This window comes from Pongo pygmaeus, chromosome 8 (genome assembly GCF_028885625.2).
Source record: "Pongo pygmaeus isolate AG05252 chromosome 8, NHGRI_mPonPyg2-v2.0_pri, whole genome shotgun sequence".
Taxonomy (NCBI): Eukaryota; Metazoa; Chordata; class Mammalia; order Primates; family Hominidae; genus Pongo; species Pongo pygmaeus.
Window position 1 is genome coordinate 119,570,342 of NC_072381.2, and position 23,207 is coordinate 119,593,548.

The following is a 23,207-nucleotide window of genomic DNA, read 5'->3' on the forward strand; positions in this document are numbered from 1 at the left end:
TTAAAGAGAAACGCCTTTTAAAAATATATCACTGAGTGCAAATACAGGATGTTTTGATCCTGATTTGAACATAACGATTTAAGATAACATTTGAATGGCTGGGTGTGGTGGCTCACACCTGTAATCCCAGCACTTTGGGAGGCCAAGGTGGGCTGTTTGAGCTCAGGAGTTTGAGACCAGCCTGGGCAACACAGTGGGATCCCATCTCTAAAAAGAAAATTAAAAAATAACATTTGAGGTATCTGGAAATGTTTAGTATTAATTTTATGATATTAAGAAATTATGGCCAGGCACTATGGCTCACACTTGTAATCCCAGCTACTGAGGTGGGGTGATGGCTTGAGTCCAGCAGTTCAAGACTGCAGTGAACTATGACTGTGCCACTGCACTCTAGTCTGGGTGGCAGAGCAAGACCCTGCCAGAAAGAGAGGAAAGGAGAAAAAGGAGAAAGGAAAGCAAGAGAAATTATTGTTTTTAAAGTTGGGATAAGTTTTGGTGATGTTACTTAAAAGTGATAATCTCTTAAAGACAGCCACTTATAATATTTTTGGATGAAAAGATACAATATCTCAGAAAGTAATAAAGTGCTTAACAAGCAAAATACCACCTGATGATAGTATGTGAAGGAACAGAAACCAACTGAAAGAGCTCCCTGTGGCCAAAGCTGGAAAAATCTGAGCAAGGAAATACAGTAGTTTTGGATTATAAAAGTATAAAATAAATATCCATGAGTCCATTATTAAATTAGTAAATGGAGAAGAGACAAATCTCCCATGCAGAAGAATTTCAAATAATTTCTGTAGATACTGCATCCTCAAAGTGGAACAACATAACTCCCTACTCCTTAAATGTGGGCTTCAAATAATAGCTTCCTTCCAAAGGGTATAGTATGAAAAGGGAAGGGGAAAAAGAAAGAATATAGTAGAAAGACCCAACAAACACTACCACAGCCAGATGACCAAATCCTACATCAATTGTCATAATCATATTCATAGGATGTACGCTTGATATGATGCAATAAAAATGGCATTTTTACCTCTGTGGTCTTCCTTCCAATAACCCGTAACTCCTTTCCTACCAGCAGAAAAACATCAGACAAATTCCAAAAGTAGGGCATCCTACAAAAGGCCTGAGAGTACTCCTGGAAACTTGACGTCAAGGTCATCAAAACAAAGTCTAAGGAAGTCCCATGGCCAAGAAGAGCCTAAGGATCCATGAAAACTAAATGTAATATGATATCCTGATGAGATCTTGCAACAGAAAAGGGACAGTAGGTAAAAACGAAGGAAATCAAAAAGATGGGCTTTAGTTAATAGTGTATCAATGTTGGTTCCTTGGTTCCTTAATTGTAACAAATGTAACATGCTAACAGACCATGCTAATAATAGGGGAAACAATGTGGCTTCTGTCAGAACTCTGTACAGCACTTTCTTTTCTTTCTTTCTTTCTTTTCTTTTCTTTCTTTCTTTTTTTTTTTTTTTTTTTTGAGACAATCTCTCTTTGTTGCTCAGGCTGGAGTGCAGTGGCAGTGATCTTGGCTCAGTGAAACCTCCACCTTCTGGGTGCAGGCAATTCTCCTGCCTTAGTTTCCCAAGTAGCTGGGATTACAGGCACCCGCCACCACACCCAGCTAATTTTTTTTTAATTTTTTAATTTTGAGTAGAGACGGGGTTTCACCACGTTGGCCAGGCTGGTCTCGAACTCCAGACCTCAAGTGATCTGCCTGCCTCGGCCTCCCAAAGTGCTGGGATTACAGGTGTGAGCCACCGCGCCCAGTCAGCACTTTCATTTCACTATTCTGTAAATCTGAAACTGCTCTAAAAAATAAACTTAAAAGATACATCAACTAAAGAAAAAAAAATCAGGCTTTTAAAGAATTGAAGTTAGTGAAGTTAGTTTTATTCAGAGTCTTACTGAGGACTGCAACCAGTGAGAGCCCAGAGAATTTCTGTTAAACTACTCCAAAGCAGTGGGTCAGCACACTTTATATATTAGGTGGTAGAGGTTCTGCCCAGGGGTTACATTAAAAGTGCCCAGAAGCTATATAAGATCAAAATATTTTCAAAGTTTGGGTGCGAGAGTAAGTCTAGGCATCATCATTAATCTTGTCCGTTATGTACAGAAAAAGGCAAGGGCTAGATCTCTGAAGGTATCTTTTCTAAAAATGCAGTGATTCTGAGAGGTGGGAACCTGAGTTCTATCCTGCTTACGCAGTCTTCAAGGCATTCTTCTGGAGGGCTGAGATGTTACTAAGTCAGGGGGTCTGAAATGCTGACAAACACAAAGAACAAACATGGCTTTTTCACAGTGAGGGAGGACTATGCTGGGGGCCAGAAGCGGACGTTCGCTACTTTGTCTCACATTTACAATTCTCGAATTTGCTTCAAAACATTACCCGAAGAGTGCCTGGGCTGCAGATGTAGACAAGATTAACCATGAATTGATAAGGTAGAAACAAGATGATAGGTACACAAGGGTTCCCTTATGAAATTGTTAGAAAAGTTCCATAGCAAACAAAACAAAAAAAAAACAAAACCAAACTTAAAAAGCTTGTCTTTAAATAACACACCAACAGGTATAATCACATGCCCTCAGTCAGGAAGAAAAGAAAAAAAGTATGAGCACGTGTGTGTTTAGTTTCCAAGACCAGACAGAGGCAGTGGATTCATTTGGAAAATCTTGGAAGACCTTTAAGTGGCCACGGTGACCCAAGTGACCTTCGAGGAGACAAAGTCTGCATCTTTGCACCCAAAATTTGCCCAAGGCGTTGCCAGAGACATCTTTCTAGAAGAAGCTAGAACAAAATAAAAGTTTCTGCAAAGGAACTTTTTGAGCCTGCAACTAGAGCACAAGCTGCTTCCGGGGAAGGCGGAGGGAGCACGTGGGCACATTGAGTTGCACGTGGACGCGGAGTGCGCAGGCGTGCGCTGGAGTCAGGAGGGCGCACTGGGGATTGGAGGCGAGGTGAGTGCTGGGCGCCTCCCAGGCGGCGGGGCTCCCAGCATCGGCAGTCGCCACCACCGCCAGGCCGCAGAGACAGGTTCGGGTCCGCGGTCCTCTTGCCTCTTTCCAGGTCAGGGTTCCCAGGCGTATAGGGGAGGGAGAGGGCCTGCATGAAGGGGAAGGGAGGGGGCTTCGGTCGTTGGGGACCAGACGTTGGGCGCTGGACGTTGAGGTTGGGCGTTGAGCGGGTACAAGAGGCCTGGAAGTGGAGAGAGGAGACTTGGAACCTTGGCTGCGAAGGGCAGGTCTAAGGTTGGAGGGTTTGGTGTGGGAGGATTCTCTATGAGTTTGGAAATAGCGCTTCCGGGCATCACTCCTTCAAATGCAAACGTTCACCCTCTCTCTAAGAGAAACTTGCATGTGGATTCACTGCCTTCGTTTGACTAAAAATTACGATACAAACAGTGTTAACACTTACTAGACTTTTTTTTTCCCTACTTTCCTCCTATAGGAAAGAAAGATGCGCTAGGGCATTTACTTAGATGTGGGTCAGCTGGCGCTGGTTTGTTTAAGGAGTGCCTGCTGTGTGCCAATAGCTTTTCCGGGCCCTAGGGTCCTTGCTATAAATACGTTAGCCCTGCTGGGCTTCCGAACTAAGGGAGCTGATGCTTCCAGCTTCCTTAGTGAGGTAGCACGGTGCTGTATGCTTAAATCCAAGGCCGTGGAGTCTGACCTGCGTTTTTATCTAAACTGTGTAAGGTGCTGGCCCTGGGTGGTTTGGTAAGTTATTCCAACTTCCCACGTGTCCCTTGTTTATCTGTAGGAATAACGAAATAAAAATACTTTAGTCCTCAAATTATTTTCATCTTAAGCCTGCAAGCTGGTTCCACAGGAATGGAAGAAATTTTGTGCTTGTAGGAGTGGTATAAAAGTAAAGCAGAAATAATAGCTGCCCTTTCAGCCCTTAGGAAGTACTAGCCACTGTGCTAAGTGATTTATTTCGTCTCTCATTAAATTCTCGTGATTAGGATTTGTGAGGAAGTTAACTACTGCCCTCTGCGTTTTACAGTCGCTGAATCCTAGAAAGATGAAGTGATTTGCCCAAGATAGCGTGGCTAAATGAGGAAGACCAGACTTACCTGGCTGACTTAAGAGCTCATGCTTTACCGAACCGTTGCGTTTTGTCTGTTTAAAACCGGAGTGTTTTTGTTTGTTTGTTTGTTCTTTGAGACAGAGTTTCACTCTTGTTCCCCAGGCTGGAGTGCAGTGGCGCGATCCCAGCTCACTGCAACCTCCACCTCCCGGGTTCAAGCGATTCTCCTGCTTCAGCCTGCTAAGTAGCTGGGATTACAGGCCAGCCACCAAGCCCTGCTAATTTTTGTATCTTTAGTAGAGACAGGGTTTCCCTATCTTGGCCAGGCTGGTCTCAAACTCCTCACCTCAGGTGATCTGCCCGCCTCGGCCTCCAAAGTGCTGGGATTACAGGCGTGAGCCACCGCGCCCAGCCAAAACCGGAGTATTTTCTTTGAGTAGAATGGTTCTTGCAGAATACATGGGGTTGCCGGGAAGACAAAAGCAAACATCAGAGAAGGAAAAAAATGACAGCTGAATATCTCTGCATGCACTTTTGTTGTTAAAAGAACTCTAGCCTGTGGTATCCTAGAGGGAAAAGAAATGACTTACCCCACTATTCATAGTGTATCTTAGGAAGCCCCCAGCAACATCAGGGAGGACCGGTAGGATTCCAAAGAAAAGAGGGTCTACCCTTAGGGAGCTTCAGGTCTTACTGGGTTCAAAGCGTGAAGTACAGAACAAAGAGATCTAGAAAGCTGAGCCTCATTTTTGCCTGTAGAACTATAGAAAACAGTCACTTTCAGTCCACTACTCTTCTAGTACATCAGTGATTCCTAATTCTAAGAAAATGAGGTACTCATTAGAGAAATGTTGAGACCCTTCTAGTTAACCTTTTATGCTAGCTGAATCAACATTTAATTACTGTGGATTCCAGAATGATTAAATATATTTTTATTTATCACTAGTAGCATGAAAAAAATAGTAGATTGTATATAGGGGAAATTATTTTAAAATTGGGTGAGGTTAGCCCATGTGGCTTCAGGGCCTGTGCAGCAATAATCTGTCACATTTGTTTACCTGGGTATCAAGTCTAAAGCCTGAGGTTGGGAATCACAGTGTTATGCCATAGGGCCTGCCTACTTGTGATTCACATATTCCCAGTGGTTGACACAGGATGAAACCAAGTAGGAATAGATGCTAAGTCTTATTGGTGTTTTGTAATGTTAAAAATTCACGGCCGAGTGTGGTGGCTCACACCTGTAATTCCAGCACTTCGGGAGGCCCAGGCGGGCGGATCACCTGAGGTTAGGAGTTTGAGACCAGTCTGGTGAAACCCCGTCTCTACTAAAAATACAAAAATTAGCCGGGCGTGGTGGGGCATGCCTGTAGTCCCAGCTATTTGGGAGGCTGGGGCAGGAGAATTGTTTGAACCCAGGATGCGGAGGTTGCAGTGAGCCGGAGATCATGCCGCTGCACTCCATTCTGGGCAACGGAGCGAGACAACATCTCAAAAAAAAAAAAAAAAAAATCACCCTTAAAAGCCTGTATCCCGGTTGTGGTGGCTGCCTAAATCTATGCCTGCGTTACATTCATAGAACTGTAAATCAAAGAAATCAAAGTCCATGTAATGGTATGATAATTACATATTTAAAAATAAATTCCAAAAGGTTTTAGGTGACTGAATGTTTTATCTGGATTCACAGTAGTACTGGCCACCTGCTCCAAAAGTTAATGCATAAATGGTAGTGTTCAAAGTCAGGGACATCCTGACTTTCCTGTTGACGGGCTGCCAACCGGTGTCTGGAATCCTGTGTTCTATTATGAGAGTCATGTCAGTATAAGAGTCTCAGATGTTTTTGAAAGGTTGTGGTCACAGGGCAGCAACAGCTGGGAAGGGGAACCATTTTACAAAAAACACTGCAGCACAATTGGCTGTCCCGAATGAAAGGAAACAAGAAGTTTGTGGTCCCGGAACAGGTGTAGATGTCTATTTGCCTTGGGTGTTGTAACGAAAATTCTTGAATAGGGTGAGTCCTTCAAACATTCTCCAAATAGGGTGGACCTTCTTTTAAGTAAAAATTCTCTTTATTTGCTACTTAAACTTTATCGTGAGTCTAACGCGGATGTTGTTTCTAAAGTCAAATATATTTACTAATTTTTGGATTTTGGAGGAATCATTGTGAGACATGAAGTTTTGTTATTAAATTTCAGTAAACCTCAGAGCCTGATGTGCTTCTCCACTTAAGACTGCCAGATGTTATTTCAGACAGCAAGTGTCATTTTCCCTGTCCGGTTGGCATGAAAACAGTGCAATAGTGCATTTAAAATAGTTTTTTATCATACGGATGTCTTTTTTTTTTTTTTTTTTTGATACTGAGTCTTGCTCTGTAGCCCAGACTGGAATGCAGTGGCATGATCTCGGCTCACTGCAAGCTCTGCCTCCTGGGTTCATGCCATTCTTCTGCCTCGGCCTCCCGAGTAGCTGGGGCTACAGGCACCCGCCACCACGCCCGGCTAATTTTTTGCATTTTTAGTAGAGATGGGGTTTCACTGTGTTAGCCAGGATGGTCTCCATCTCCTGACCTTGTGATCTGCCCGCCTCAGCCTCCCAAAGTGCTGGGATTATAGGCGTGAGCCACCGGGTCCGGACTATCATACGAATATCTTTTGAATGCCTAGTTCTATAAAGCACCATGGTGGATATTGCAGGAAGTCAGAGGTATTTTTGTTTAGATTTTTAAAAATAAGAGTTCCTGCACTCAAGCGACTTAAAATAATTTAAATGACAGATATAATTGTCTATAGGTAACTGTAATACAGGGTATTGAGGCGCTGACTGTAGATTGATTGGCAGCATGAGTTACTAAGTAAGGACAGTGTTATGAAAGACTATCTCAGGTGTAATACACAGCAGCATACTGAGGATCCAACTCAGTGTCTTGAGAAGATGACTATACGCTAGTTTTATGGTTTAAATATTGCTGTGATCCTTTACTTGATTTAGAATTGTTACCACATTTTTAGAGAAAAGGTTTACTATTAGATGATACTTCAGTCTTAAAAATGTTTTCATCTATAAAAATGATTCATTCAATATAATTTGGAAAATGGAAAAGACAGTGAAAAAGATATCCTCATCAACCCACCTACCCCAGAATACTCATTGTTATTTATAATGTAATATGTTTCATTCATCTTTTTTTAACCTGGAGTTTTGAGTTTCTTTTGCAGTTATAATTATATTGAATATACAGGTTTTTTCCTGCTTTTTCATTTGCCATTCTAACAGACATCGTATAGTGTTTCTGGAAACTAAGATTCTGAATGATAGTATAATAGGCTGTCTATTAAAGGCATCACAGTTAACTTTCTTTTTTTTTTTTTTTTTTTTTTGAAACAGTCTCGCTTCGTTGCCCAAGCTGGAGTGCAGTGGCGCAATTTTGGCTCGCTGCAACCTCTGCCTCCCAGGTTCAGGTGATTCTCCCACCTCAGCCTCCTGAGTAGCTGGGATTACAGGAGCCCACCACTCCTTGGCCTCCCAAAGTGCTGAGATTACAGGTGTGAGCCACTGCGTCCGTGCCTTTTTTGCTATTTTAAATGGGACATTTTTATATATGGGATTTTTTGGTATTTAGGATTATTTTAATGGCATGATTTCTAGATGTAGAGGTACCAAGTCAGTGACTAGGAATGCTTTTTAAAAACATACATAGATATATATGTATATATTTCTAAATTGCTTCCCAGAAAGAGCATATTAATTTATACTCCCTTCAGTAATGAGTGGCTTAATTTTTTAATTGCACCCACTAGGCAGAAAATGCATACTTATTTCAATTTTAATTTTTTTACTGTAAATAGGGTTGAATGTTTTTCCCCTTATGTTTATGAACCTATCTTCTTCCTCACTGCATTCTGTTCATGCCTTTTTGTCATTTATTTTACTGTATTGATTCGCCTGCAGATAACAGCTTATTTGATGCCTCAGCGTGTCTCTGCATAGGCAAACCAGAGCTGGAGTGATGACGTGAAGGAACCGCCAGACACACTTGGCTCTGCATTTTCTCCTTCACCATCCTCAGGCTGTGCTTATTACTCCCTGGTTACAAAATGGGTGATAAGTCTCCAGGCCTCAGGACCGTGTTGCAGGAAGAAAGGGGTGAAGGCCTGTGCTAGCCACATCTGTCCCTGTTCTTTAGGATAGGGAAGAGCTTTCTCAGAAGCCCCCTCAGGAGAACTCTGTGGCCAGTATTGTCGCTAACTCTAGCTGGCAAGTCAGAGGTTGAATAGCATTTGAGTCTGCTACAGTATCTGGAGGTTCTTAATATTTATCCCACTTTTGAAAAGGTATCAAATTCGTCATCTTTGTGATAGTATTTCCTGGACTCTTTACTATTTTGTTAAGTTTTAATTGTCACATGGTTATGTTTGCTATCATGTCCTTTGTGATTTTTTTTAACCACTTTTAAACTAAAGAAACCCTTCACCTGTGGCTATTGCAGGCTGATTCTCTGTGAAGCATAATCTGAGATGGAGATTTGTGTGTATTGTGATGAGTGAGTGTGGCCTGTATGATACTAGTTTTTTTTTTGTAGTCGAGGTGGTTTTTGCAGTCCAGTATATACTCAGTGTTGAAAAAAAGGAATATTCTTGGTTGTATTAGTCCCAATTAGGTCAAGTTTATTGTTACTCATACAGTCTTTACTATTGCGTGTTTTCTGAGTAGTAGTTGTCTAAGATAGATGTGTCCTAATCATAGTGGACTGAATTTCTTCTCCTTCAGTCAGGTTTTGTTTTACACACCTCAAAACAACATTATAATGATTCAAAGATTCCTGGCTGCTTTATCTCCTTGGAGTGTTTGTTTTTTGTTTTTGAGACAGAGTCTCATTCTGTTGCCCAGACTGGCGTGCAGTGGTGTCATCTCTGCTCACTGCAACCTCTGACTCCTGGGTTCAAGCTATTCTCCTGCCTCAGCCTCCTGAGTAGCTGGGACTACAGGTGCGTGCCACCACACCCAGCTAATTTTTGTATTTTTAATAGAGACAGGGTTTCACCATGTTGGTCAGGCTGGTCTTGAACTCCTGACCTCAAGTAATCCACCTGCCTTGGCCTCCCAAAATGCTTGGATTACAGGCATGAGCCACTGTGCCCAGCCTGTGTTTTCTTAATCAATGTAAAATATCTTCACATGTCTCAATAGTTTCTACCTTGAGTTTGATTTTATGTGCTACTGATATTAACATTACATTTATTTTTATTTTATTTTTTTTAATTTCAAGGCAGAGTTTTGCTCTTGTTGCCCAGGCTGGAGTGCAATGGTGTGATCTTGGCTCACTGTAACCTCCACCTCCCAGGATCAAGTCATTCTCCTGCCTCAGCCTTCCGAGCAGCTGGGATTACAGGCATACGCCACCACACCTGGCTAATTTTTTGTATTTTTCGTAGAGACGGAGTTTCACCATGTTGTCCAGGCTGTCATCTCGAACGCCTTACCTCAGGTGATCCACCTGCCTTAGCTTCCCAAAGTTCTTGAATTACAGGCATGAGCGACCGTGCCCGGCCTAACATTACATCTTTTAGTTGTTTGCATAGCGCATATTTTAGTCCTTTTATTTGGAACCTTACCATATAATTTGGTTATATGTGTTCCTTTTGTGCCTAACATTTTACTGAATAATTTTCTCCCTGAGTTTATCTCTTTTTTCTCTTTTAACTAAGACTAACTCATTGATACTTGGATTACTTGGGCTTGATTCTGTCATCTTACTTGATGTTTTCTGTACTTGAATTTTTTTTTTCTGTTGGATTAAGATTTCCTGTGATTTTAAAGTTATGTATTCTGTTTCTGTTTGTCTGTGAGTTACTCTAATATTTTAATGCACATTCTTTGTATTTCTTATACAGAGTCTAGACTTTATTCCTCCCCCCACCACCACCTGATTCCCCTGGAGTTTTTTTGTTTGTTTGTTTTTTGAGATGGAGTCTCGCTGTGTCGCCCAGGTTGAAGTGCAGTGGCGCAATCTTGGCTCACTGCAAGCTCCGCCTCCCGGGTTCATGCCATTCTCCTGCCTCGGCCTCCTGGGTAGCTGGGACTACAGGCACCCGCCACCACGCCTGGTTAATTTTTTTGTATTTTTAGTAGAGACGGGGTTTCACCGTGTTAGCCAGGATGATCTCAATCTCCTGACCTCGTGATCCACCTGCCTCAGCCTCCCAAAGTGCTGGGATTACAGGCGTGAGCCACTGCGCCCAGCCTTTATTTTTCTTTTGTAATTGAACGACGTTGCTCTCTTATTACACAAAACATTGCAGTTCTCAGCCTGTCCCTTCAATTTAGGCGTGCTTATCCATACAGTTTTACTTCCCCTGGCAGCTGCAGGATCGCCCCCATCGCTGCCCACCTGCAGTCATTCTGTTAGGGGTCTTCTCAGGGTCTGGTCCAATAAGAGTTCCCTACCTTCGAGGGTGCCGGTATATTTTTGTTTTTATTTCATTATCTTGTCTGTATTCTCATTGGATTAGGTTAGGCCTAATTTAAAATAAGAAATGAGATAATAAGTTGTAGGACACCAACTGCTATTTATTTTTTTTCTATTCAAGACCATGTTAAACAACATTTAGATATTACTCATGCCAGTTTCAGCTGTGACATTTTTCCTCCCGCTCAGCCATTTTGGGAGCAAAGCTATCAGTTACTACTTCGGAAAGAAGAGGTGTTTGTCCCTTTTAATTCCCCTGGGCAGGCACTTAGAATTCTTTAAGAGTAACGGAAAAACAAGCCACCCTCTTTTGTGGATAGAGGTTTCTCAGAGACACTTTGTGACAAATTAAACTTGGAAAGCTTGCAACATTTCCAACTTATTTTCAGAGAAAGATGCATAGATAGGTCCTTAAAAGCAGTAGGTATAAATTACAATTTGTGGAAGTTCAGCTGGAGATGATCAAAGCAGAGGCCTTGGCAAAACGGGAGGGAAGAGGGGTCAGCTGAGATGGATTGTGAAGCCTGCGCAGGATGGTCAGGCAGTGAGTGCGAGGGAATTCTGGGTAGAGCGTTCAGCATATTCAAGGATTGGATGTAGCATAAAGTAGGAGAGGGTAGAGGGATTCTGAGAAGGTAGAAAGGTAGGTGACGACCTAATTTAAACACATCTCTTCCGTTGCATTTTGCCATTAAAGTGTAAGCTTTAGGTTGGGAATATTTTAAAACATGAAAGACCTTTTCAATTTGTGTTGCCTCAAAAGCTTTTAAAAGTAAGGAATGGTGTTGAACGCTGAGACTTTTGATTTTTCATGAGTTGGTCTGTTGATTTCTGTTAGAGTTCATACTTAACAGAGAACTGATGTTTTTCCTGTGTCTTGTTGGCCAAGTTTTGATGTCATGGTTATATCTGCTTTGGAATCATTTTATAAGCATTATCTGTTACATAAATATATTTGGGAGAATTCCTCTGAGCCTGCAGTTGTTCTGAAATTTTGAAATTAAAAGTTGTCTCTTAAATACATTTCTCTCCTTAGGCCTCGATGAGTGTTAAATCGCCATTTAATATGATGTCAAGAAATAATTTGGAAGCACCTCCTTGTAAGATGACAGAGCCATTTAATTTTGAGAAAAATGAAAACAAGCTTCCACCACATGAGTCTTTAAGAAGTCCTGGAACACTTCCTAACCACCCTAATTTCAGGCTGAAAAGCTCAGAGAATGGAAATAAAAAGAACAATTTTTTGCTTTGTGAGCAAACCAAACAATATTTGGCTAGTCAGGAAGACAATTCAGTTTCTTCAAACCCTAATGGCATCAACGGAGAAGTAGTTGGCCCCAAAGGAGACAGGAAAAAATTGCCAGCAGGTGAGTGAAAACCACAGCCTTCCTACTTTTGATTCTCATGGTTTCTGTGACTTACCAGAAGTATATATAACCACATACCAGTGGGCTATTAACAGAACAGGCGCATGACTACCTTACCGTATTTGCATTTCATTATTAATTTAGAAGGAAAAACCAGATACCACCAAGTGGCTACCTTTGGCTTCGTTAATCTCAGAAAAAATTCCTGGGGGGAGAATGAGCTTTTTTCCCCACAGAGGACTATACTAGGAATGTAGAAAGGAAACACTCTGGCTTTTTTATGGGTGTTCTAAAGATTGACCGTTATCTTAAAAATACTGTGCAAACTTCATGCATATATTGCAAAGATATAGCTAAGATTTTAACTGGTTTCATGTGATTTATTTTATCATTCCTTTAGTTCCAGTTTTAAAACCCTTTCTTGGCTGGGTGAGGTGGCTCACACCTGTAATCCTAGCACTTTGGGAGGCCGAGGTGGGCAGATCATGAGGTCAGGAGTTCGAGACCAGCTTGGCCAACATGGTGAAACCCCATCTCTACTAAAAATACAAAAACTAGCCAGGCGTGGTGGCACAAGCCTGTAGTTCCAGCTACTTGAGAGGCTGAGGCAGGAGAATCGCTTGAACCTGGGAGGCAGAGGTTGCAGTGAGCTGACATCGTGCCACTGCACTCCAGCCTGGTGACAGAGTGATACTCTGTCTCAAAACAAAATAAAAAAAAAAAAAAAAAAAAAAAAAAAAAACCTTTCTAAAGAGGTTAGGACCTGGTAGAATTTAGCCTCTTTGAAGGTATATGAGTTGTGGTCTTTTAACATGGTGATATAATTCTCAGAATGTGTGCTTGGGCCTCTGGGCTTCCCCAAGAGGTCAAAACTGTTTTCCTCACAGTATTTGTCTTTTCTACTATGCCACCTTTTATACTAATGGTGCAAAAGCAAATTATTAGCTCAGCTTAAGGCAGGAGCGCCAACCTGAGTTTTTCATCGTCGTGCGCTTATAGTTAAAAGGAAAACCAGAAATGCCAACTTCAGTTAAAAATGCGCTTGACTGAGCAGTAAAAAGTATTCTGTTAAATCTTGACCATTGTGTGCAGTATTTTTAGTATTTGTGTAATGAAATGGGAATTACTCCTAACTTTTATCTTCTGAAGTAGGAAAAGCATGTGTGCAATTGAGTTGTGAGCTGAAGAGAAACTCTCCTCTTGGAACATACTTTTTACTTGAAAAGATGGACACACTGGTATTCAGACTTACCTGGCAAGCATTTTCTCAAAAATTAACAAAGTGAGCCCTTTACTTCAAGGAAAACAGCTGACATATTTTGTCAGTGACAGAGTTCAAGCTTTCAAGCAATTTCAGATTTTAGGAAACTTGTGTCTGCCACTTTGAGCTTAAGGACTTCCCAAGACAGACTTTTCTGGTGAGATGCATGGTGATATTAACACATGAATATTAATATTTTTATTTGGAGACAGTCTCACTCTGTCACCCAAGCTGAAGTGCAATGGCACAATCATGGCTTACTATGGCCTCAAACCCCTGGGCACAAACGATCCTCCTGCCTCAGCCTCCCAAAACCCTGGGATTACGGGCATGAACCACCACACCAGGCCCTAACACATGAATTTTTGCTATTGCATAATGAAATGTGTCAACATTTGGAAATGCTGCATATAACTCAATGAACCTGTCTTTTCCAAATGACCAATGCATGGTATTGCAGTCATGCATGGGCAGAAATCCAAAGTGCAGGATAATGAGTGAATTCTAACGTAACAATATGAAAAGTTCCTTGATGTGGTTTTAGAGTTCATATTGCTTCTAACCCTATACCACTTGTTTTGGTGTACTATTAAAGGCAGATATCCACAATTAACAGAGGAGAACATTAAGTATTCCTCCTCGTTGCAAATACCTGTCTCTGGGAGGCCAAACTCTCTTTTTTCAGATACCAAAAACAGAAGCAACATTTCACTGAGTTGAAGGCAAAAGCTGTATATGAATCCAGCTGTCTTCTGTTAAGCCAATCATTAATGATATGCAAAAATGTGTAATTCTTCTATATTTTGTTTTGAAAAATATAGTTTTTAAAAATTATCAGCATGTAATGCATTTATTTTTAAACGGATGTTTAAATTTAGTTTTAATTTCTAATACAGTAAATATTGATTGAAATAAGCCATGTAAACAAAAGCTCTATAGGGTCCTCGGCTTTTAAGAGTGCAGAGGGTTTCTGAAACCAGAAAATTTGAGAACTGCTGCCTTAGTGAATGGAGAAAAGTTCACAATGAGAGGAGCGCTAGTCAAAATTTTGAACAAGTTCTTTTACTTATATTTTTAGTTTTTTTCAAGACGGAGTCTCACTCTGTTGTCCGGGCTGGAATGCAATGGCACCATCTCAGCTCACTGAAACCTCCACCTCCCAGGTTCAAGCGGTTCTCCTACCTCAGCCTCCTGAGTAGTTGGGATTACAAGCATGCACCACCATGCCCAGCTAATTTTTGTATTTTTAGTAGAGACGGGGTTTCACCGTGTTGGCCAGGCTGGTCTTGAACTCCTGACCTCAAGTGATCCACCTGCCTTGGCCTCCCAAAGTGCTGGGATTATAGGGGTGAGCCACCGTGCCCAGCTAAGTCCTTATTTTCTGTTGGGAAAAGTAGGATTTTGCTTATGTTCTGGTGTAGCTATAAGGTCATTGTAGTATAGCCCTGTTACTTGCATATCACCTAATGACACTATTTTTCATTATTAGCAATAAAAAGTATTATTTGGCTTTTATTTGAAATTGTGTTTTTCCTCCCCAGGAAACTCGGTGTCACCACCAAGTGCTGAAAGTAATTCACCACCCAAAGAAGTGAATACTGTAAGTTATTTTATTGTGTGTGTGCTTGTTTGGGTAAAAGATTCTAAACATGTTTTATTTATTTAATAAAGAAGTGTTCAATTTATAGGTATCATTCAAGATCAAATGTTTTTTCTTTTGTGTACATTTTTAAAAAAAGAAAACTTTCTTAGGTTATTGTAGATTCACATGCAGTTGTAAGAAATAATGGAGATCCTGTGTAGTCTTTCACCTATTTCGCCCATGGTAACATGCTGCAGAACTATAGTACAATATCACAACTGGGTTATTGATACTGACACCATCAAGATACGGAACGTTTCCATCACTACAAGGGTCCGTTATATACCTTGTTGCTTATGTTCTGGTGTAGCCAATCCACTTTTACTTCTGCCCCTGCCCTCTCAATCCATAGCAGCCACTGATATGCATATTTCGACAATTTTGTCTTCTTTGAGAATATTATATAAAAGGCTACATACAAACAGTATGTAACCTTTTGGGATTGGCTTTTGTCATTTCACATAATTATCTGGAAATTGATCTAGGTTGTATGCATCAATCGTTCTATTCTTTTTATTGCTGAGTAGTATTCCATGGTATGGACAACTTGTTTAACCATTTACCTATTGAAGGACACCTGGGTTGTTTCCACTTTTTGGCTATTTAAAACTAAAACTCTATATCCATTTATGTACAGAATTTTATGTGAACATGTTTTTAATGCTCCAGGATAGATGTCCAGGGTACAATTTCCGGATTGAAGAGTAGTCCCATACTTTGTTTTATAAGAAACTGCCAAATATTCTCCAGAGTGACGGTATCATTTTACATTCTTACCAAGGGTGTAGGAGAGCTTCAGTTTCTCTGCATCCTCATCAGCATTTGGTGGTGTCGGTATTTTGATTCTACCCATTTTCATCACAGATGTGTAGTACTGTCTCATTGTGGTTTAACTTGCATTTCCCTCATGATCAATGATGATAAACATCTTTTTATGTGCTTATTTGCAATCTGTACATCTTTGGTGAAATGTTTTCATGTCTTTTGTCTATTTTTTAATTTTTTTTTTTTTACCGTTGTTTTGAAAGTTCTTTGTATATTTCAGATATTAGTCAATTGTCAAGTACGTGATTTGCAGATATTTTCTTCTACTCTGTAGCTTGTCTTTTCATCTTAATAAAGTCAGTGTTTCCTTAATGGATTGTTTTTGGTGCTTTTGGCATCAAGTTTAAAACTCTTTGATACTCTGGATCCTGAAAATGTTCATTTTTTCCCCAAAAAGTTTGATAGTTTTACTTTTTTTTTTTTTCTTTGAGACGGAGTCTTGCTCTTTCGCCCAGGCTGGAGTGCAGTGGCACGATCTCAGCTCACTGCAATCTCCACCTCCTGGGTTCAGGTCGTTTCTCCTGCCTCAGCCTCCCGAGTAGCTGGGACTACAGGTGGTTGCCGCTATGCCTGGCTAATTTTCTTTGTATTTTTAGTAGAGACGGGGTTTCACCATGTTAGCCAGGATGGTCTCCATCTCCTGACCTCATGATCCACCTGCCTTGGCCTCCCAAAGTGCTAGGATTACAGGCGTGAGCCACCAGATAGTTTTACTTCTTACATTTAAGTTTTGATCCATTTTCAGTACATTTTAAGTTAAGAAACCTAAGTTTTTGCCTATGGATATTCAATTGCCCCAGTGCCATCTGTTGAAAATTCTCTTTACTGAATTGCTTTCACATGTTTGCCAAAATTCAGATGGACATATTTGTGTCAGTCTAGTCTGTTACTTATTTTCTGTAGGTCTATGTGTCTGTCTTTCCGGTACCACACAGTCTTGATTCCTGGAGCTGTGTAATAAATTTTGAAATTGGGAAAAGTGGTTCCTTTTGCTTGATTTTTCTTTTTAAAAAAATTTTTAACTATTCTAATTCCTTTGCCTTCCAACATACAGTTTAGAATAATCTCATCTCTACAAAAAATATTGCTGGGATTTTCATGTGAATTGCATTAAACCTGTATATCAATTTGGGAATTATTGACATATTTGCTGTGTTGAATCTTCCAATCTATGAACATAGTGTTTCTCCTTTTATGTAGATCTCTGATTTATTTTGTAGTTTTTAGCTTACATGTCCTATGCATGTTTTGCTCAATTTACACTTAAGTATTTGATTTTTTTTGAGTAATTGTAAATACTGTTGTATTTCTGTCCCCATGTTCATTATTAATATGTGGAAATATGATTGGTTTTTGTATGTTTATCTTCTATCTGTGACCTTGCTGAAGTCCTTTTTTTTTTTTTTGGTTTTTTTTTGGTTTTTTTGAGACAGTTTTGTTCTTGTTGCCCAGGCTGGACTGCAGGGCCGCTATCTTGGCTCACTGCAACCTCTGCCTCCCTGGTTCAAGCGATTCTCCTGCCTCAGCCTCCGAAGTAGCTGTGACTACAGTCATGCACCCCCATACCTGGCTAATTTTTGTATTTTTTAGTAGAGATGGGGTTTCACCATGTTGGTCAGGCTGGTCCCGAACTCCTGACCTTAGGTGATCCACCCGCCTTGGCCTCCCAAGGTGCTTGGGATTACAGGCGTGAGCCACCGGGCCCAGCCATTGAAGTCCTTTTAAGATCCCTTGCAGTTTTCTACATAGCCAATCATATCATCTGCAGTTAGGGACAGTTTTATGTTTTCTTTTTCAATGTATATGCCTTTGATTTCCTTTCTTGCTTTATTGCATTTACTGTAGGAACTTTCAACGTGAGGTTTGAATCAGAGCGACAGTGGACACCTTGCCTTGTTTCTAATCTTAGGGAGAAAGCATTCAGTCTTTTACCATTAAGTTTAGATGTAGGTTTTTGTAGATGTTCTTTATCAAGCTGATGAAGTTTTCTCTAGTCCTACTTTTCTGATCCTTTTTATCATAAATAGGTGTTGAATTTTGTCAAATGCTTTTTCTGCATTGATTGATATGGTAGTGACTTCTTTTCCTTTAGTATGTTAATTTGGTAGATTACATTGATATTTTGAATGGTTAACTAGCCTTGCATTCCTGAAGTGAACTCCACTTGGTCATGGTATACAATTATTTTTATGTATTGCTGAGTTATATCTGGTAATATTTTGATAAGGATTTTTACATAAGTTTTCATGAGAGATTTTGGTTTGTAATTTTCTTTTATACTGTCTTAGTGTGGTTTGAGTATCAAGATAAAATTAGTTTCATAAAATAAATTGAGAAGTGTCCCCTCTTGCGTTTGCTGGAAGAGAAATTGTATAGAATTGATGTTAATTCTTCTCTAAACATTTGGTAGAAGTCTCTAATGAAAACCATCTGGACCTGGAGATTTCTTTTGGGGGAGTTTTAAAGCTATGATTCAGTTTCCTTAATATTTATAATTAAGGTCTATTCAAATTGTCTGTTTCATATTGTGTTTGCGTTTTTTAAGGAATTTGTTCATTTTGTCTACGTTGCCAAATTTATGTGTGGAAGTGTTCCCAGTATTATTTTCATGTTAGTAGTGTCTGTAGTAATGTTCCCTATTTTATTCCTGATCTTGGTAATTTCTGTCTTTTCTTTATTGTCTGTCTTGCTACAGATTTGTGTTTTACTGATCTTCCCAAAGAAATAGGTCTTTGTTTCATTTTTTTTCCTGTTTTTTAAATTAATTGATTTCTTCTTTTATCTTTATTATCTCTTCTGCTGCTTTTGGGCGTGTTTTTTTGTCATTGTTGTTTGGGGTTTTTTTTGTTTGTCTTTTTGGTGGTTGGTTGTTGGTTTTTTGTTTTTTTTTTTATTAGACAAGGTCTCCCTCTGTCATCCAGGCTAGTGTGTAGTGGCACAATCATAGCTCACTACAGCCTTGTACTCCTGGTCTTAAGCAGTCCCACTTGCTGAGCCTCCTGGAGTAATTGGGACTACAGGTGTGTGCCACCACACCTGGCTATTTTTTTTTTTTTCTGTAGATATGGGGGTCTTGCTATGTTGCCAGACAAATCTTAAACTCCTGGCCTCAAGTGATCCTCCCACCTTGGCTTCCCAAATCGCTGGGATTACAGGCATGAGTTGCCTGCCCAGCCTCAGTGTATCTTTTATTTATCTTGAAACTTCATCTTCAACTCATGTATTATTTAGAAGTATGTTTTAGTTTCCAGGTGTTTGAAGATTATTCGTATTTTTTCTGCCACTGATTTCTAGTTTGAGTCTATTGTGGTCAGAGAACACCTTCTGAATCGTATCAGTTCTTTTAAGTTTGTTGAGGTTTGTTTTATGGCTCAGGATGTGGTCTTAGTATACATTCTCTTGGCACTTAAAAAGAATGTGCCTCGTCTGTTGTTGGGTCAGATGACCTATAAATACCTAATAGCTCCTGTTGGTTGGTGATGTTGAGTTCTATCCTCTTGGTGATTTTATATCTAGTTATGTCAATTGTTGAGAAGGTACTAAAGTCTCTAACTATACTCCTGGGTTGTCTGTTTTCAATTCAGTTAGGCTTCATATTTTGCAGCTGTGGTTCATGCATATTTAGGATTGCTGTGTCTTGTTGGGTTGACTCTTTCGTCATCATAATGTCCCTCTCTCTGGTAATTTTCTTTCCCTGTAATCTGTTTTATCTGATATTAATGCAGCCACTCATATTTTTCTTAACATTTACATATTTTTCCATCTTTTTACTTTCAGTCTGTCTATATTGTTATATGTAAAATGAGTTTCTTATAGACACCATATATTTAGGTAATGTTTTTTAATTCACTAGGACAGTCTCTTTCAGTTGGTATGCTTAGACCGTTTACATTTGATGTAATTGATACTTGAGTTTATGCCATTTGTTTTGTTTTCTGTTCTGTTTGTTTTTCCTGCCTTCTTGTGGGTTACTTGAATACTTTCTGTAATTTTGATTTTTATCCAGTATTTTCAAGTGTGTATCTTTGTATACCTTTTGCAATGGTTGCTCTACATACGGTATCATGTATACACAACTTACAGTTATCATTTTACCAATCTGAGTATAGTGCAGACACCTTACCTCCCCATACATTTCTTTACCTTCACCCATTACGTCTTACATGTTCTATCTCAGATTTAGAACTCCTTCAGACAGTTTATCATTTTTGCTCAAACTCTCAAACATAATTTAGAACGCTCAACAAGAGAAAGTCTATTGTACTTTCTAATAGGTTTCATGTATCGGGTCTCGAACTCCTGAGCTCAGTCCTCCCACCTCGGACTCACAAAGTGCTGGGATTACAAAGTGAGCCACTGAACCCGGACTACTGTGTTTTTCTTCTCTTTCTGTTTCAGTGTTCCTGCCTTTATCATTTCTTTTCTCCTTAGAGAACTTCCTTAAGCCATTCTTTTAGGATAAAGCTACTAGTAACAAATTCTCTTCATTTTCTTTCATCTGAAAAGTCTTGATTTCCCATTCATTCCTGAAGGATATTTTCTTTGGATAAGTTTCTCAAGTAACAGTTTTCTTTCAGAGCTTGAAAAATGTTTTGTCACTTTCTTCTGGCCTCCATGGTCTCTAATGAGAAATCTGTCTTTTTAAAGATACCTTACTGCCATGTAGCTCTTTGGGTCTCCAGGTTCCTAGTCAGCCCACCTCCTCCTTTCCCATTTTCAGAGTCACCTTATGTTTGTTTTATATGTAAGTTCAGGGTTTTAGTTTACCTTAATAGAAGGAATTTTAAAAATTTCCCCCCCATACAGGTAAGGGATTATTTTCCTCTTTCTGCTTTCAAGCTTTTAATTTTCAGAATTTTAAGATGTGTCTTGGTGTTTAGTCTCAGTTTACTCTGGGGCTCACTCAGCTTCTTGAATTAGTAGATTTATATCGCCTACCAAATTTGGAAGTTTCTAGCAGTCATTTTTTTTTTTTTTTTTTTTTTTTTGAGACAGAATTTGGCTCTTGTCGCCTGGGCTGGTGTGCAGTGGCGTGATCTGGGCTCACTGCAACCTCTGCCTCCTGGGTTTAAGCGATTCTCCTGTCTCAGCCTCCCAAGTAGCTGGGATTACAGATGCCCTCCACCACACCCAGCTAATTTTTGTATTTTTAGTAGAGACGGGGTTTCGCCATGTTGGCCAGGCTGGTCTTGAGCTCCTGACCTCAGGTGATCCCACCTGCCTCAGCCTCCCAGTGTTGGGATTACAGGCGTGAGCCACTGTGCCCGGCCTCAGCAGTCATTTTTTGAGTACTTCTCAGCCCTACCTTCTTTCGCCTTTCTGAAGACAGAATACTAGATCTTTTGTTGTAGTCCTACAGGTCCCCGAGACCATTTATTAATTCATTTTCACTCTTGTTCCGATCGGGAGTTTCTCTGTTTCTATCTTCAAGTTCACTGATTATTTCCTGTTTTCCCTCCATTATGCTAGTGAGCCTGCTATTGTGTTTTGTATTTTTGTTATACTTTTCAGTTTTGAAATACCCATTTGGTTCTTTATATCTTTTATTTCTTTAGGGAGACTCCCTATTTGTTTCAAGCCTATTCATGATTGCTTGTTAACATATTGATGACTGCTTTACAATCTTTATAGATAAATGAACGTTTTTGTCATCTTGATGTTGGGCGCTTGATTTTTTTTTTTTCCGTCATTTGTTTGATCTTCCTGATTCTTGGTGCAATGAGTTATTGTCTACTGAGTTCTATTGAAACTGGGATATCTTGGGTATTATGAGACTTTTTTTTTTTTTTAATTGAGTCTCATTCTGTTGCCCAGGCTAGAGTGCAGTGGCATGATCTCAGCTCACTGCAACCTCCGCCTCCTGGGTTCAAGCGATCCTCGTGCCTCAGCTTCCTGAGTAACTGGGATTATGAGCATGTGCCACCATGCCTGGCTAATTTTTGTATTTTAGTAGAGATGGGGCTTCGCCATATTGGCCAGGATGATCTTGAACTCATGGCCTCAAGACATCTGCCCACCTCAGCCTCCCAAAGTGCCGGGATTACAGGCGTGACCCACCACACCCAGTCTCTGTATCATATTTAAACTTCCTGTTCTAGCTGGCTTCCGCCGACACTGCTCTGGCTGCTAGTTTGTTACTGCCAGGTTGGGGGTATATGTCCAGGTTCCCTACTCAACCTCTGATATCCAACTGGGGAGCTCTTTCTGTGGGGTGAGGATGGGAGTTCCAGCTTCACAAGAGGCCTCAACTGATTGCTTTCTGGCTGACAGTGGTGAGTGCCTCATTACAGCTCCCCATCTGGTCTCTAGTGACACGGGTGGAGAGAGGGCCGACCGAAGGAGAGGGTATTAGGATTGAATGGTGGTGGAAAGTCTGGACTCTCCACTATGCCTTTTCTGACACCATCTTGGTCAGGGTGGGGGCACCTCATTGTTGCCAGGTGGAAATTCAGGTTCCCCATGTGGCCTCCATAGGGAGGGATGTCATCCACCTCCCACTTCAGGGATAAAGTGCTGGCACCCTATTCTCTTGGCCTTCTCTGATATCACACTTGTGAGCAGGTTGGGGCACCTCATTGTAGCCTTGTGAGGATGGAAATCTTGGCCCTACACTCTCCCTTTGTGGGTGGGAGTGGGGCCACAGTTTTGTCTGTGGTGTTTGGAGTAGAGCAGTTAATGTTAAGTTTTCTGTCTTGCTAGTCTACCTCTTTTCTCATCCTTTGGCTAGACAGAGCGGTTTTTAATTTTTTCTTTTAAATGATGAGGGTCTCACTGTGTTGGCCAGGCTGGAGTGCAGTGGCCATTCACAAGCACTATCATAGCTCGCTACAGCCTTGAGCTCCTGAGCTCCAGTGTTCCTCCCTCCTCAGCCTCGGAAGTAGCTGGGACTGCAGGTGCCCACCACCACACCCGGCTAGAGAGCAGGGCTTTTCTTGTTGGAGCTTTTATCATCTCTGCCTTTTGGTGTTTCTGGGTTGCTGGCTTCTCCAGCACCCAGTCTGGTATATATGAGGCAAAAAGAAAACCCAGACATCTTATTGCCATGTCGCTCTTTGGGTCTCCAGGTTCCCAGTCAGCCCGCCTCCTCCTTTCCCACTTTGAGTCACTTTATGTTTGTTTTATATATAAGTTCAGGGTTTTAGTTTACCTTAATAGGAGGAATAAGGAAAAGTACATCTACTTGATCTTATCTGACGTAGTCCCAAATCTAGTATTTAAATGGAAAAGTTATTGCCAAATTCTAACATTGCTCTTCTTTGTTCTTAATAGAAGCCCGGAAATAATGTACGTCCTGCAAAATCAAAAAAACTAAACAAGTTGGTCGAGAATTCCTTGTCCATAAATAATCCAGGGCTCTTCACCTCCTTAGGACCTCCTCTTCGGTCCACAACTTGCCATCGCTGTGGTCTGTTTGGTAAGCATATTGTTCCTAGGTGTCTGAATTCTTCTACATATTTGAAAAACATTTTTATTGTGGCAGATGATAAAACATTAAGTGTAATTAGAACAGTGTCCCCATGCCACACACCTGTCTCAGCCTCAGCAGCTGTCAGCATCCTGCTGTTCCTCTTCACCCATCCCTTCCCATTCTTCCTGCTTCCTCAGTGGATTAT

General features: G+C 40.6%; 1 protein-coding gene across 2 annotated transcripts in view; it reads left to right on the forward strand.

Moving 5' to 3' along the window:
- The first annotated feature begins 2,916 nt into the window (after positions 1 to 2,916).
- The window catches only part of TDRD1 (tudor domain containing 1), a 50,777-nt gene continuing 30,486 nt past the window's right edge, over positions 2,917 to 23,207 (forward strand). The window contains exons 1-4 of one of the 2 annotated variants that reach the window (XM_054503844.1): positions 2,917 to 3,073; positions 11,536 to 11,866; positions 14,669 to 14,727; positions 22,864 to 23,008. In XM_054503844.1, coding sequence (XP_054359819.1) covers positions 11,542 to 11,866; positions 14,669 to 14,727; positions 22,864 to 23,008 — 529 coding nt within the window. In that variant the 5' untranslated portion in view covers positions 2,917 to 3,073; positions 11,536 to 11,541. The remainder of the gene's footprint in view (positions 3,074 to 11,535; positions 11,867 to 14,668; positions 14,728 to 22,863; positions 23,009 to 23,207) is intronic. The other variant, XM_054503845.1, reaches the window with a different exon arrangement.